At 38.8% G+C, this 17,710-nt stretch overlaps 1 protein-coding gene across 1 annotated transcript in view; it reads right to left on the reverse strand.

Moving 5' to 3' along the window:
- Positions 1 to 3,613: 3,613 nt before the first annotated feature.
- LOC139726769 (uncharacterized) overlaps positions 3,614 to 17,710 on the reverse strand; it is a 52,500-nt gene continuing 38,403 nt past the window's right edge. Inside the window, exons 2-4 of the mRNA XM_071637760.1 lie at positions 11,224 to 11,379; positions 10,110 to 10,523; positions 3,614 to 5,004 (exon numbers count right to left, since the gene is read on the reverse strand). Coding sequence (XP_071493861.1) covers positions 4,756 to 5,004; positions 10,110 to 10,523; positions 11,224 to 11,331 — 771 coding nt within the window. The 5' untranslated portion in view covers positions 11,332 to 11,379 and the 3' untranslated portion in view covers positions 3,614 to 4,755. The remainder of the gene's footprint in view (positions 5,005 to 10,109; positions 10,524 to 11,223; positions 11,380 to 17,710) is intronic.

The following is a 17,710-nucleotide window of genomic DNA, read 5'->3' on the forward strand; positions in this document are numbered from 1 at the left end:
ATGTGGCATATAATATATATATATATATATATATATATATATATATATATATATATTTGTGTATTTGATCTTCGTCTGTTCACTAGACTTTGTCTCTGTAGGTTAAAAAGTATAATTATATATATATATATATATATATATATATCATATGCGTGTATGTGTCTGTGTATGTGCGAAGAGATTGATTGCAAAATGAGTTAACTCTGTTCTCGTTAAGATAAGATATTTGCTATTAAAGCTGCTAGAAAACAAGAAAATTACAAGGAAATATGGGATATATTGATTTAGTTGTAAAGTAAAGAATATTATTTTTAAGTTGCAAGTGAGGTGTTAATGGATAGTTTTATTTTTTTTTACTCTCTCTGATGATGGACTTACTTTAGAATGTTTAAAAGTGGCGCTTAGCTCATTTTGTGATTAAACTCTTCTTATACAATAATACATTATATATATATATATATATATATATATATATATAGATATAGATATATATATGTTTTATATATAGGCACACAGAATTCGTGGAAAGCAGATGAGAGATACGAAAAATGTTGGAATTTTAGGAAATTGAATGGTTTGTACAAACTACGTCACTACGCCTACGCCTACGTTTAACACCTCCTATACTCCCGGAAGAAATACAGGAGAGAAGAACAGACGCATTTTAGAAGTAGATAAGCTAGAAATATGTATCAATGATAACCAGCCGTTGAGTTATATCAACCACGTGATACTTGAAGCAGCAGTCTATAAAAGTTAGAATTGTAATTCTGTCTCAAAGTTTATTGAAAATAGGAGGGAGAACAAACTATAGACTATTAGATGTAAATAGAGGTATATCAGTGATAACCAGTGTTGGGCGCTGTTGGGGAGTGATATATATATATATATATATATATATATATATATATATATATATATATATGTATATGTATATATATATATATATATATATATATATATATATATATATATATATATATATATATATATATATATATAATTATACTAAGAGAGTTATGGGAAGATAAATTTACACCGGAAGAGCGTTTTATAACATGGAGTGGGGTACCATCTTTCCCCCTTTTATAGTGTATTAGACCAGTTAAAAGTCAAGGAAAGCATTTGTGTGTCTGCATGCAGTACACTCATTCTTCTCTACTCTCTTCTAGAATAGTGCTTGACGATCGAGGCCTGCTTTAGAGTGAATATACGATTAAATGCGGTTTTTCACTTAAATTCAATATAATCTAATTTGATTTGATTATCAGTTCTCAGCTCAAGAAAAGACCAATGGTGCCAATTAACTCTTTGTGTGCCACATTAATCATTTGTCTATATGTTTGTGTGTGAGATTTGTGCACAATTGACTCAATGGCAAAGAATAGGTTAAAGTAAATTGTCACTGTTATTCCATATTTTCTCATGTTGAGTTCACTAATAATGAAATACACAGGGTTAGAAGTCTGATGAAGTGAATCAGTTGTTGTTATACAATGGACTCTAGAATCTCTGCAATCTGATTGGTCAGTTATCATGCCTTGATTTTTTTTTTTCACTGATCAACACTGAGCCATGCGTCTGGTAAAATCCAAACACAGTCATGGCTCAAGTCTTATATAGTATCATAGGTGAACCGGACGCATGACAGGAAAGAAGGTTGAATTTCATGCATTTAGGGGCCCAGTTTATAAAACGAATGATGCACAGGCCATTTCGTGGATCAGTGAAAATTGGATGCTCTCGTTTAACTTTGGAAACAGTCTAAAACACACTCGCCTGCGCTTGTGGGTTTGGACTCGCGCATCCATATCTCACCGATCTACTCTGTCCTGTGCATCATTTGTATAATGATGCATGTTTATTAGGTGATGTTGACTTATATGCTCCACTAGACGGAACATTTTACAATAGACTGGATATGAATAATCATAATTGATGTTGAGGCTTAATGGTGACTAAAGAATACTTAGACGTTGCACTTATAATAAGTATATCTCCCATAAATCTATTGGTTATGTACAATTTATATTTCCTGCGCCTCGTGTGAAGGATTTCATCAGAGGATCGTTCGTTGTATTCATTGCCTAAATGGCCTATCTAGAAAACAGCCTTAAAAAACGACAACAATCAAAACTTCCTGTCATTAGCAACTCACAGCACAAACAAACACAGTCATCTGCAACGATCATTCGCTTTGTTGGAGAATGGCGTGTTCGTGTTTTGGTCTGTGTGTTAATGTCGCGTCTACATGAAGTGCTCACACAAACACACACACACACACACAGAGGCATACACACAAACACAAATGCAAACACACACACAAACACATGCACAAACACATACACACACTCAAAGATACACACCTACAATACATCTACAGTAGATTCGTTCATATCAATCTTTACAGTGACATTCATCCCCATACGGTTATAACACAACGATAAGAAGAGAATCAGGTAAAAGTGATGTAGAGAATTAATAGCCTGACTCCAGCACCGTTCACACTGTTTAATCCCATTATTCACAGAGTCATGATTCTATACAATGTGGAACACTGACAGACATCGACATCTTCATGAAAGAATCAGCATACTTATTTTTCACATTCTGTGAGACAGTATTCTGCGAAGAAGGAAAACATTATTGAAGAACAAATGTCATTATCTCACATAAATTTAAGTTCACACCATAAAAGACTGGGAAAATCGAGTAATGAAGGACAGGGTTGGATTTGATTTTATCCAACGTGATTCCAATGCTCTTATTACCTCGTTTTCTTTCGAATCGAAAATCATGTTGACCAAAAGATATACAGTAGCCCCTTGAAATTTCTGCTACAAAGTCATATTTTCTAGTCACTCTCATGCCTGTGTTGTACCTAATGATATAGTTGCTTCTAAACTCCGAAATATCAACGACTGCACACAGTTTGCTCAAAATTTTGAAATAAGATTGAATTTATTGTAATATATCTCATTTCGTCGAAACGACTTAAGATAAACATCGTGAACAAAATAAATATGTGTATTCAAGTTATCTGAAATAAACGCAGCCATTGAGCTCTAGTGATCAGAAATCCAAAATGCCCTGCATTCTTCACTTCTGTTTTTGTGGTTTTCTATCAATTTCGACCTATCAGCAATCATCAAGACCGCCTTCATCATGTTTGTTTGTTTGTTTGTTTGTTTGTTTGTTTGTTTTTCATTCACAGATATGGCAGACAATAATGATATTAAAGAAGAGCATCGCTCAAACACACAACCAAATCACATACTATACGTTCATATCCCCGTGTAGGCATATTCATGATTTCACGTACTTTTTGAAAACACATTGATCAACGATCACAACAAAAATGATGTTCCCTAAAGACATTCTCTGATAATCTTCACGGGTTTTCTTTTCACCTTCCTCATATCTTTCGTTTCATCATGTCTGGTCAAAATTTTGCTGGGATTGACAATCGATTAAAGCTCCAGTCGAAAGTTCGTGGCAAAAAAAAAAACAACAACCGAGAACAAAAAACAACAACTACAGATGAGTTAACAATTACGGTGTTACTTGCCTACACTGATCGTCAGAACATGTTATTTTGCTAAAGTAGTTTCGTTCTTGCAGTCCATGCCCTGCATAACACGCATATTCCTTGAATAGATTTTGTATGATCACCGATGTGACGTCATGCAAATGGAAGTGACTTGCAATTATTTTTTTTTTCTTCCGGTCGTGTAATAACCACTGATACACACAACAATTAATCAATCTATGCATCCATTCGTAGATTACGGGATATCCAAACGTTAAGTATGAAACAACTTCGGACAAGGTCAGCTATGCTCATTGTAATCTAATTGACTGTGAATAGATTCATGTCTTTAGCCAAGGAATAGTCTGGTTTTTACCACTGTACAAAATTAACTGTTAAGTCCAGTGGCCTCGTGGCTGTGAGATGAAGATTTTATTTTGCGCGTTCACTTTCGGGGCTTGTTTGCCGTGCCTCTGTCTGAGGGAGGACACTTTCTGAAGGATTTATCATACCACGTATGGAATTCATTGTACATATTCGGTGAGATGTCATAAATCGGTCCGCGACAGCTGTCCCTACCGTTAAGATAATAACCCATGCGTTAACTTTCAGATCGCAGTAAACAATTTCTCGATTTGATACTTGGGGTAAACAATATTAATTGAACTTTACGTATACAGTGGACACGATTGCATGCTTCAAAATAATCTTGCATTACCATCATTGATCCTGGCTCCTGTTTTGCTATAAATGACGGTACTAAACTTCCTAAAAGAAGGAAAAAATGTCACTATGATCTACATATTTCCTTTTCTTCCGTGGTTATTCAAACAAACAAACAAAAAACTAAATGATTTCATACAAATTAGTGTAGATTGCTTCTGAACGCGGAAATAGTTTATCTACGGAATGGTTACTTTCACAAAATAGAACTCAATTCATACACAACTTTAAAAAAAAAGAAAAAAATGTTATTGGTCCATGCTGGCGTGAAATATTTTACAATTCAGAAAATATATACTTTGTCATAGAAGCTAAATCTGATATACGTGATCACAACATGATTCCTAGAAATAAAATTGGAACTGAAGTAACTGAGGTGAAGTCAAACAGCTTTTCTTCTCATTTTATTGTAAAGTAGTTAGTTTTTAACAAATCTGTACACAGTCGGTTTCTTGTTTTGTTTGTTTTTGTTGTGTTGTTTCTCAACAGGCGTTTCCTCAGATTCAGTCTAATAGCATTGACGTACACGCTGGCTCTAGGTGGCATGCGCCCTCAGCGGCGGAACAGCAAATGCCATTGGCGACACACTGTCCTCCTCGTCCACACGCCGGTGCTGTCAGCTGACACGGGGTCACCTCTTCAGTCATGCATGCAGCTGCTTCCGGGGTAAAGGTATAGCAGCCAAAATGGGGGCTACAGCACGTTCCCACCATCACGCATCGACCTTGACCCTGGGGACCACACCGTCTGCACTGCAGATAAAGAGGAAAGAAATGAAGAGGGATAAAGGGGGGAAGAAAAGAGTTCAGTAAGATGGGTTTGGCACTTATCACGGATACATGAAATAAATGTGACAATCATTAACTTTTAGTATCGAATCATGTGATATTCTGTGTGTCAGCACGCTGAATTGGCCATCTTTCCATACATATCTTCCAATCAATCTCTCTCTCTATCTATCTATCTATCTATCTGTCTATTATTCTATCTCTCCATCTATCTATCTATATAATCATTGTGTCATGTACACTTTATGATACTTATATCTGATCACTTACACATACACACACTCAGTTGAACAAATAAACAGAATTACGGTTAGGGACAGAATACAGATCGACGGAGAAATAAAAATAGATTTCTTAGAATATAAAAGGTACATAAAGCTACATTCATCAATCATTATGTTGCCAATATCTCACATACCGATAATCGTTGTAATAATATTGGTAGCTGGGGCAATTTAATTCAAGTATTGCAGGGTTTTTTTTTCCCTAGAGAGGAGTTAATGCCTATCAATAAACAACCATTCGAATCATCCCTGGCACGTCTGATCAATCACCTCGCCCTTTCCAAACGAGGTCTCATTGATCGCGCATTCATCCCCTAACTGCTCCCTCTCTCTCTCTCTCCCCCTCTCTCTCTCTCTCTCTCTTTGTAGAAACATGCTTTAATCAAATGTCTGACACTCGGATCTAACACAAGGCAATAACTGCTACAACAAATAAAACGAGAATATCTACAAATACCAAAGAATAATCTTGCTACCAGCAGCCACGCTCAGGGGCTAATGCATGAGAATAGGTGGTGATTGATAGCAATGAACATGATTTTGATCACTCTCGATAATGTCAGTTGATATTTTTGGCGTCGCATGTAAAGAAATAATGTCAAGTTTCACTTACATTCCTTGAAAGAGGATTTTCGTGATTGTTAAAATGTTGATGTAAAAGCATTCTAAGTGACCGGCCTTTGGTTGCTTTTTAACAAAAAGAAAAGTAAATCTGTGGGCTGTTTTTCTTTCCATACGCAGCATATTGATGGAAAGGGATATGATGTCTAAATGAGCGGATTTTTAAAAGAGATTTTGTACTCCCCTCAGCTTCAGTATGACTTGCCTGGGGGAGGTGTGGGCGGATTTATTTGTTTAAGTCATTCAAAGATACAAGTGTTTCTTTTGAGAGTGGCATATTATCGATGACTCTGTCGTAGGTTTTGATACCCTCGTCATTTCTTCCATGGAACTTCACAATATCGTCATTATTAGGATTTTCGTTGTTGTTGTTTCTGTAGGCGTTCTCACTCGTAAAAGGTCGTTATTTCAAGCTACCTTGTCAATAGCGACACATACTCTCTGCAGGCGAGTTTGGAAATTGAACTTGTGTTTTATGGAAGCGTATGGCTTTATATATGTGTGTATGATTATGTGTGCGTTTTGTGTGTATTTGCATATTTAATGCTGCCATTATTTGCTAAGAGCCTCAACATTTTGTACCAGGTTTTCAGTATACAATTCATTTTACTAAAATTCAAAGAAAACCGGGTTTGCAAGAATGCATGTGAATGTATGTGAATATGTGAGAACGCTGTGCAAGTTAGTGTACCTGGGAGGTAACGAATAGATGTAATTATACTGAACTATAAAATGACAAATTACTATCTCATTCGTAAAAATTGTAGGTCATCATCAATATCCATAAATGTTCTTCTGCTTTATACTACATAATCTGGAAGTGCTATCGGTTCCCCTCCCACTTTATCCACAGCATTGGTGCTACAGTTTTATTATGAGTGGGCTTGAAATTGGCTACAGATATTTCTTTTTTTTTTTGGTGAAGTTTGAAAATCTATCTAACTACCGCGGTATTTACCCAAATCCTCTACTGGAAATGGTCCATCTCCAGTGTAATACTCTTTCTCCATCTCTCTCTCTCTTTATATATGTGTTATATATATCACTTTCTCTCTATATTTCTCTGTATCTCATAAGTGATCTGCAAATCACGGTATTTGATACGAAAGCTAGGTAGGCTTCATTCGAACGAAACGTATATACTGGTATCATGTCATGCATTAAGCGGATTTACTTTTAAAATGGCACAAATTTTTGAGAAAGAAAAGGAGGAACAGAGCGAAACACCCACAAGCTCACAATTAACAAGAGTTATGGGTTCTTATCTGACTCTATTGATGGGACACGTCTCCAAGGGTAGATATCCTTTTGAAATGCAACGAGCCAAAATGGACCTTGGCAAAAGTAATTATTGAGCCCATTCTACTGCACATCAAAATTATTGTTCGGCAGATCTGTCAGATCTATCGGAACCTTTTAGAAGATTTTAAAAACGGAAGAGTATTTAAAAGAAAAACTCTGGCTGTGATTTTAGTCTCAAACATCACGTTTTATATCTAATCCTTGAAAAGTATGGGGATGGGGATAAGTCCGACATTGACATTAACGCTGACGATGAACATGGATCATTGTAATCGGGTTCTCAAACAACTTTTCTGTTGCAGCTGCAAAATCTTTACATCTATTCTCTATTTTATTGGGAAAAAAATCTTTCTACCATCGGAGCTGTCCTTCATACCACATAAACAGTACCTCTGAATAGTTTGGCACTGCACGCATGCATACTGCCTTATTAAGTCTCTATCAGTCTTGCGAATATGTGTACATTTTAAAAAAAAAATGTAGTTTTTTGATAACACACTTTTCCCTACCAAGGGTTTGCAGAGATTTACGCTATTGCTATCAGACTCGCCAACTTCTCCAGATAGCAAAAGGACAACTCATATCTATTTGCAAAACATTTTTTCTAGTCCTTGGTGCCATCTCCGTTTTGTGCTTGCATTGTATTCACTAGTTTTGTATACAAGTATTCAAACTCCCACGCCAAAGGGGAAAGAAAACAGCGCTGCGCTCAGTTGGTGGCGCTCTCATTCTCGTTCTTGTTTGGGAGAATCCAGAAGAATAAGAGCGGAGATGTTGGCAGGGGGTGGGTGGCACACAAGTGTTGGGGTGTATGTGTGTGTGTGTGTGTGTGTGTGTGTATGTGTGTGCTTATGAAAGTGTGTGTGTTTATTTGTGTGTGTGTGAGTCTGTGTAGGTTGAATTGTGCGTGGGTCATCTGCAGTCGTACGGGTGAGTTATCCCGATTGTGCCGAGTAAGTGATTTTGTACTATTGTCATGAAGCCTTAAAACTCAAAATGAAAAAGAAACAGAAGTGTACTCGTACAAAGCCCAGATGTCTTTACAGTCAGATGTGAAAAACACTGTTCTTCGTTTGTTAAACACTGTACACATTCCCACACAAATTCTATTATTGTAGGACCATGCCTAAATGACTTTGACCTTTACTGGGAATCTGGAGTGATTTTTGAATAGAGGATCGATGATGAAAGAATGGAAAATAAATCGTAATGCGCTTTGTACTAGAACAGAGATATATGAAAAGAATATGATAATGATGATTATAATCATAGCGATGCTAAAACTTCATGATTTGTTTGGGAGAGTAATATGCAAAATAAGACCCCGTTGTTGTTGGTTTTTTCTGGAGGCAAGAGTAGTCATCCATCAACTTGATTGATCAGCGGCAATGCCTCACACCCTCTCCTCATTCAAAACACAGCTCACGTTAGCTTATGAAAAAATCATACAGAGTGATTTACATAGCCGGAGAGGAGTCTAATTTTGTGGCTGCACCAACATGCCAGCGTTAAATCACGTTACTCTACCGGCCTAATTGGCGGGAAGCGCGTTCCAAATCAGAATTCAACTGCCTCAAGCCCGCTCGAAATGTCAACAGATTTAACGAGATTTTGAATGGGTCTATTGAGCGGATCACGGCCCACAAGCTGACCCGGAGTGATGGGGCGTGCCCATGCCATACCAGCACCCGCCGTCCGCTTATCACTCAATGACTGTATTTCGGTCGCCCACAATTTGATGTCCGTTACATCACCTTAAAACGCAAAGCATCGCTGAAAGTGAGGTTGATTTTTCGCGCATTCTACTCTATAGATCTCTTTTTTGGGGGGAGGGGGGAGCTTTTCCTTTCCCTAGATAATTTTGTCATACATAACGACACCTTCCCCCTTGTGATTCGTTGCAAGTGACTTTCGCTATAGCATAATTAGTAAACGGTAATATTCTTGCATGCATCGGGCTTGAATAGCATATAATCATTAACAGGAAAATTGTGCACACGACAAGCGATGTTTCCGATATCAAAGGCCGAGTTTGTCAGATAAATTGCAACAATAAATTCAAAAGTTCTTTGAATCGAGACAATGGATAACTTAAGTACTTAATATTTTCATGAAAGAGAGTCAAGTTTCAAGAGTAAGAGGAAAAGAATAATGGAAATTCTAAAGACTGGTTAGTACGTGAATCATGCTTTGCTCTGCTTTTGTTCTATTCCCTTTCCATCGCACATGTGTTTGTACCTATCTGTGCTTTGTTATCAATATGCACGCTCTTATCTCTCACTCGCTCTCTCTCTCTCTCTCTCTCTTTCACTTTCTATATGTTTATACCTCTCTTTCCTTTTGTCATTTTTTCGAATGAACATATTACAACATATTCAATCTTTACGAGACAACAGGAAGAGAAGTAAATCAACAGCTTTGCACAGCTAACGTCATGCGTCACTCACACATGGACACTCTTCCCAAGCTATAAGGTGGATATGACGTCAATTACAAATGACAAAAATCGTTGATTTGTCCCACTTTTTTTTGAGAGAAAAAAATAAGAAACCAACTTGGCTCACGTGTCTGAAGTTTTGTTAGGTTGTATTGTTTTGTAGTCATTAATTCAAAGACGGTGATGATAATTATTCGTCATCACAATTTAGTTTCCAGGCAACCTTTTGCCATTACTAGATTTCAGGGATTGACAGTGCAAATTCTAACGGCGACGGGTAGAACACAAATAAAGAAGTTAAAGAGTGCACTTGTGGTGTTATATCACGATATGTTGTGTAAAAAAAAAAAAGATGATTTACACCAAAAATTTCTCTCACGCATAAGTTGGCAAAAGTTGAATGACTACAGCGTTAAAAGTCTCACCTCATCCATTGTCTTGGCTTCGTAAGATGGCATGACAATCCTGTCGTCGGACTTCGTTCCGGCATCGCCCGATCGCTTGCCGAAGAAAAACCCGTTCCGTTTCCCGAAGAAAAACCCGTTTCGCTTGTCCTCCCTGTTTCCGTCGAAATTGTCCTCGGGCGACGACGGGTTCTCAAGGAGGTAGAGAGGCTCCGAGCCCACGTCGGCTGCCAGCGACATCGGCTCCTGTCTGCCGTAAGGGGCGCTATCCGTGCCGTCCCGTTGTGATGATGGCGACTCGTGTTTTCTAAGCACATTTCTAAGGTTACTAAGAAGCTCTTCGCGCCACTGTTCGTTGCCGTTCGCCTCCCCCGTCCCATCGTTCTGACTGTCGCGCCACTTTTGGACGAGCGCGGAAGGTACTCTATTTCTAAACTGCAAGTGACAGAAAAAGAAAATAGTTGGAGAAAGGGAATTATCAAATGCAAATCGTTTCTCCGTTTCTGTTTCTCTCATAGCACAATGTTACAAAATGTTACAAAAGCTTCAGTTATGATAAACATAAAACTAAAACAAAACAAACAAAACAAATAAACAAACAAGCTAAGAATTATCAGCAAATTTTTCAATGATTGCCAAACTGTATGGAACACAAATGAGGAGACCGAGGTTTGAAAACTCAGAAAGCATGACATCATCCAAAATGTGAGAATAGGAAAGAACATTAAAAACAGTAGATCATGAAGTTTTTTTTTGTAGAAAACTAATTTGGTAATTCAGTAATGCAGTGAAGACAGCAACTGCAGTTAGGATAGCAAATGTAGTTGCAGCAGTCGACAGCAAAATTTGCTACAAGCAGACTCATCATCCAGCAATCACATTTTAAAGTTAATGTAAAACGGCAGTAGCACATGATGAAATCTGCTGAATGGGGACAAATCCCTTAGACACTGAACAGCAAATGATTCATGAAGAAAAGAAAACATCATGTGCTTTTGACTGAAATGCACCGAGATTGCACTAAGTTCCTCTGCTGGGATCCACTAACAACAACAAGATACACTGTAATCTTTTTGGATGCATTACAGAAATAAATCCCGAAAGCAGGGATGGCCACACTAATTAGCTAAAATACCTTTTGTTGCAGAAAGCTGGTGTCTCTATCACCGTAGACTGAGACTAAAGAAGCTAGAACTATGAAGACGGACAGGAGCATCCTTATCTCTCTCCTCTCGTGAGCCATTGGTAGCCGGAGTATCCGCCGCGGTGTGCCCTGCCAACTTCGGCGACTCTGCAATTTAATGAGACAAGACAGGAACGTGGAAGAAGAAGAAGAAAGACTCTCTTTCAGGTAGACGAGTGTTGTCTGCGCGCGGATTCGGCGACTCGCGCAATAACTTCCCCACATGCCAATCCAGCACCGTTTGCACACCACTTGTAGCTCATGCATTCCTGGCTCACTCGACTCGGATCTGACGCCAGGCCAATCACAAGCCTTCCACCTTTATACGCTCATGCGAGCCAGGGACGGAAATATATGGGCGTCTTCTGGGCACGACAAAGAGCGCCACTGGGTGACGCAGGTATGAGACTCTGGCTCGTGAATGGCTGCGGCGTTTTAGGCCACTGATAAAAAAAAAGCGTGACTATATTGAACGACGTTCATATCTACGTAAGACGAGCTTCGCGTGTTCTCTTAGTGAATGCGTGGTTACAGTGCAATCGCTGGTGGCTAGTAAATGCTGTCATAGAGATGTCCACCATTCTCTGATCCAGGACTGAATGAAAAAACTACAAGCTTTACTGAGGGAATTCATGCATTCACAACAATGTCCTTTTTCAAATTTATGCTTTAAACGATGGAGTAGAGTTGAAAATAGTTCGGTTTAAAAATAAACCCGATACGCGAGCGGAAATTGTAAATGTTATGTAAAGAATAGATGAAAGATTTCTCTGAACATGTGGTCTGACATGACCACATGGAAGTTTGCCACTTCCTACAAAAAAAAAAAAATGTGTGGGATACTTTCACATTATTTTTGTGCGCTGTACTCATAATTTATGATAACAGTTCTTGTTTGGCCAGTGGATAAGTTAACAAGTGGAATCTTTTAATTCAAACACCGTAATGAAAGATGTATGAATATACGTATTCCTTTGATTTCTCCTTTCGCCTCCGAAGTAAATGGTGCAAATGAATAAGCGTCATTTTTTTTTTCAGCCTGGGCTGATTTCGTGTGGTAAGGGTGCAGATTTTTCTATTAAGAATCAAATTATTCGAGCAGGTGTTGTGGAGGTGATGTATGACAACTCAGACATAACGTATACTCAGGCTTGCAAGTAAACAAATCGACTACAATCACCATGCACATCAAAACTTAGCGGTTTGAGATCTTTGATCTCATTAGATGAAAAACAATACTATTTGACTTTCATTTAATGTCAAACTCCTCGGGATACTACGGCAGTTGTATGGGAAGGAATGGAATGGAATAACAAGTGGGAGTTATGTTATTTCTCGCCGCCAAAAGGGTTGTTTGTATGTTTTACGTACTTTTCAATGTCCTTTATGCAATCATACCTAGCCTGGAGAGTATGAGCATTTGAAATGCATACAGTAACCATGGTTTAGATAGAACGCGGTTTATCACTGCTTAAAATCTTGTGTATTGATTTGCCCGGAAAAGAGAGCAGTCTGTAGGCTGAGTCAGATCTACTCATTATCGTCCATACTTATGGTAACTCTGTAGAATTTTCTCCCCCCCCCCCTCTCTCTCTCTCTCTGTGTTTTGAACACACAAACGCTCTCTCTCTCTATCTATCTTTCTACTTTTGTTCCCCTTGGTGGAACCAAAGTTCTTGTTTACTTCTTGCAGGCCTCACTTGTCCTTGAAACCAATCGCTCCTCCCTGCGTGACAGTCTATATGTGGGACTGAAGTCCAGATGGACAAATATCAATTTAGAAAGCGGTGAATTCAGATCGGCCTTAGCCTCTTTCTTCCATAAATTACACCACTGCTGCTATATTCCCATCACTTTTGCTTCTCTACCCAAAATTCGGTTGTTGTTTTTTTCTTCAAGTGCCTAAGCATATAAAAGTATGGCTGTGTCTTCTAATACTCGAGTGTAATATTGTGAGTAAACGTACTATTCCATTTTTTTCTTTTATTCTAATAAAGTTAGTGACAACAATCTCAAATTGAATTAATCACATTAATGACTGTGGTATGCATATAATAATTATGCATAAGATAACGCATGTTATGCATGCTATTTTCACTTTCATGAAATGTTTATTCTTGAACATTAACCTTCTGACCATTAATAGCATGGACGTTTGTGTGGACTACTCGTCTCAAATATAGATTTATCTCGATTCTGTGCTTTCGTTGTTGGTGTTGTTGCTGTTTCAAAACCTCAGAAAAAACAAGTCTGTTTAGATGCTCACTATAGCATCGAAGAACGATGCTATATGAGAAATACTTCATTATGTACCATGGAAGCCGTATCATTGTCTCAATTTGAACGAGTTGTTTTTTGTGTGTGCGTGTTATTTTGTTTTGTTTTTACAAAATGCATGTACACGTCCCTGCATACATTCGCAGAACTTAGAGGGATGGTTTCTTATTCTTTTTTTTAACTTACTTTACTTACTTCTTGGATGCCAGAGCAAGCACGAAAAGGGTGTTTTTAGTAAAACCATCGTGATCGGCTGCCATAAACGATAAAGTTTCGGTTTCATAAACACGCCAGCCTCAAATGTAATATGTGAATCAAATGTTATATGAAAGTCGAGATCGCCGTTCACATTATCGAATAAGTCTATTTTCTAACTTTTCTTGTTGAGATTTACTAAGTATGACGTAAGATGACTATCACCATGGAGACACAATAAAGGCGGTATTTTCCTGTTATGTATTGAAGGGCAATGATTTGAAAGTGATCTTTTGTGTCTGTTACAGTTTGTAACAGTTCCCAATTTTTGCTTCATTTAAAGCAAATTAACATCAGCTATCTGAACGTCTTAGCAAGACGATTAACACACACCCTTGATATTTGTGCCGTTGTTTTTTTTTTCTCTCTCTCTCTCTGCGTTTCCCTATCACATAATAATGGCTATGCACACCTAATAAAACTAGAACATTTTTTCCATCCCTCTCTGCTCGAGTTCTAACGATCGAATATATTAACGATGTATAAATCTTTTTTTTTTTACCTGCCGACTGTGCAATTTTCTTTACATTTCCCTTATTGTGTAGAGATGGACAGAAAGTTTCAGTTTGAAATACGATACCCAGTTGTTGGTTAATTGCATAATTTTGCGCCGAAAAGAATCATGCAAATAATTTTACTTCTGTGAGCCCTGTCACTCCCTTACATTTGATTTGATTTGATTTGATTTGATTTGATTTGATTTGATTTGATTTGATTTGATTTGATTTATTGGTTCCTCTATAATTATTTTTTACATGTACCCCCGTATGTATATCATACTGCAATTGTATGGCTAAATAGATAGATAGATAGATAGATAGATAGATAGATAGATGGATGGATAGATAGATAGATAGATAGATAGATAATGATAGTAATAATAATAATAATAACAATAATAAAAATAATGATACTACTAATAATGACTATTTTCCAATCAAACCAACGGTTGCGTAAGATTTTTCTCGCATAAAACGACTCAGCACCACGAGTCGTCAATGAATGGTCAAACAAAATTTATCTTCCATATTTCATTGTCACACTCTCTGACTCAACGATTGGTTCGATGTGTGTGTGTGTGTGTGTGTGTGTGTGTGTGCGTATGTATGTGTGCGTGATAGTATGTTTGTGTGTTTGTGCGTATGTTTTGCTTGGTTTTTTTCTCTCCCTACCAGTTCAAGCCCACGAATGACCATGTCAGAGTGGTTCACTGCGCTTGATTTCTCGTGTCAACCTGTGTTAACCTCAATTTAGCCTTAATCAAGGTCTTGCGCTTGCGTGAGACCGTGTCATTTAACGGTTGCTGACATGCCTCGCTACTTTTAATCCGGTGACGAGATTTGTTCTTGTCTACAGAGCCAACCTCAAGCACTGATTCACAACATAGTTTGAACTCAAATCCGAAGGAGGAAAAAAAATCTTCTTCGTAATGTAACAGGGGTGGAAAACTAATAACTACCACCAAGAAATAATTTTTTTTTAAAGATCGTCATTATGACACATGTGTGGGCATTTTTATAACAACGGTGAAGCTATTGCTCTTCATGGTTTTATTGTGTATGTTGGTGTGTGTGTGTGTGTGTGTGTGTGTGTGTGTGTGTGTGTGTGTTTGTGTGTGTTTTATATTCACTGTTCCATGGGGGAAGGCAGGGATTGTTGTTATTGTGTGCGTGTGTTTTTAACCGACTCCTCATGTTCTTCAATAGCCGTATAATATATCTGATGAAACACAGTATTATGACGCTTGACATAGATTAAAGGAACTATATAGCGATATTAAGGTCAATCCTTTCATAGACTCTCTTTTGTGCGTTTCTTTGACTCCTCCTCTTCTTTTTCTTCTTCTTCCTCTTTTTCTTCTTCTTCTTCTTCTTCTTCTTCTTCCTCCTCCTCCTCCTCCTCCTCCCCCTCCCCTTCCCCTTCCCCTTCCCCTCTCCTCCTCCTTCATCCCCTTGATTCCTGCTGAGAATACATTTTCTTCGGTAAAGACGGGAGGAATTTAAAGGGGGAAAATATGACATAATTATTCCAGCGCTGTGACTTCAAAGCAGCAACGCCAGATAGTGATGTATCACGGAGTAAGAGAGATATTAAGTTGAACTATATAGCCCGTGTCCCTCCAGGGAATTACATTCATTTGTCGCTTGAATATGAGAGAGGTGGTAATCAAGTACAATTAATGATAGTGGGTTGCTGTCACGTGGACCCTGAGAGGCTACCATAGTGAAATGGTAATGAATGTGATTACATTTTTAATGCTGGTTTGTGCGCCAAAGTTCGGAAATTGCAGACTGATATTACGGCGACTGCAGCCCTGTTCTAATAAAGCCGTTCGAACAAAAGTGCGACTCCGTGCACGTTTATTTGTTTCCAATTAGATTTGGATTATTGTATATTTGCCGGGGTTTTTTTCCTGGATATATTTGGAATCACGCCCTCAGAAAGGTAGTCGTGGTAGCTCGGAACACACTCACTCTGATTCGTAGACCCGGATCGAAATGTTGACACAATTTAAGTTTTAAAGTCATTGAAACATAATGAGGAAAGTCAGTGGGAAATAATGACAGACAGTGGAGGAAAACCTGTTGTTGAGAAAGAGGAAATATTCAGCGTAGCTAGGACGCAGATAAACATAAACAGCGTTCAAACTGTATTTGATCATCAATCGAGTCGTTCGGACGGGATAGAAAGTGATGTGGGGATATAGAAAGGTCATGATCATTAATAACACACCACGTGGGACACTCAGAACGTCCATTTTGGGCAAGATTTGTTCCTCGCAGACGGCGCGGGGACAGGTACTAATGGACCAACATCCTGGCATGGATCACGTGGTTTCGTGACCGAAATGTGGAAGAGGAACCAGCGCAAAGGAGAGCGAAAGGACGCTTGGGACAATGCTTGGTAGCGCTAAGTGCGGCGCAGCATGTAAGGAAAAGATATGTTCCGTCGGCATTGTGTTAGGGTGGAGGTGTAAAAGTACCACGATCTTTGTTATTGACTCCTACATGCTCTGAGATCTTCGCGGGGTGTGGTGTGACGTAGGCCCTGCCGCCAGAAATAAAGTCAGACAGTCTCTTGATGATATTCATAAATTACGCGTTCGCCCTCTAACGATTTTAATAGGACGTTTCAGAAAGAGACAAGGATCAAACGGGTACAGCGTTAAGCAGATGTCAAGTCCAGATACGAAACTGAGAGCCTTGTTAAAGTGTTATGGTTTAAACGTCAACAGCGTTGATTAACACAAAAAAGTGAGATATAATCCTGCACAAGCATGGAGAAGTTAGCCGGTGGGTATAATAGGTTTTTCATCAGACCAACAGAAGTGAGCGATCGGTCGCTCATGTCGCTAGATGGAAACACTCGTTCAACGGTCGCATTTCCACATCATATCCCGTGGACCTGGAGACATTTATGCCTCCTAGTAATTACTCCAGCCATGCAAAGTTTCATGCCCAGACAATCGCTCAACACTGATGCATTGTCAAACGGCAGCAGGGGCGAAAGTCTGTTGCCGGCCGCAAACGTTGATCGCCACTCTATATATTACGGACGGCCATTGTCAGCTCTGCTCTATGTATCGATTCTTTCCCCCGAATCCCTCAATAAGCATCTTCCTCCAATTTTCCAATAATGTCACAGAATAGCCTCACATGGCGAGAAGAACAAACCGGTCTTTTCTTTTCGCGTGGACCATTTTCCGAGCGTTGGCCCCCAAGTTATGCAGGAAGGGGCAACAATTAACCTTTTCATGGAGCGCCGGGGAGCGACGCGACGTGACGTGCTGATTGAGCTCTGCTCCCGAATACGGCGGAGATGGCCGGCCTACCAACGCCTGCACTCGCAGTCACCATGCCGAAACAAAATATTGCGCGAAATTGGTCATCACCCTCCCCACCCCACC

Source organism: Diadema antillarum, unplaced genomic scaffold (assembly GCF_040938485.1).
Source record: "Diadema antillarum isolate AM-2024a unplaced genomic scaffold, OU_Dant_1.0 seq00000098_RagTag, whole genome shotgun sequence".
Lineage (NCBI taxonomy): Eukaryota > Metazoa > Echinodermata > Echinoidea > Diadematoida > Diadematidae > Diadema > Diadema antillarum.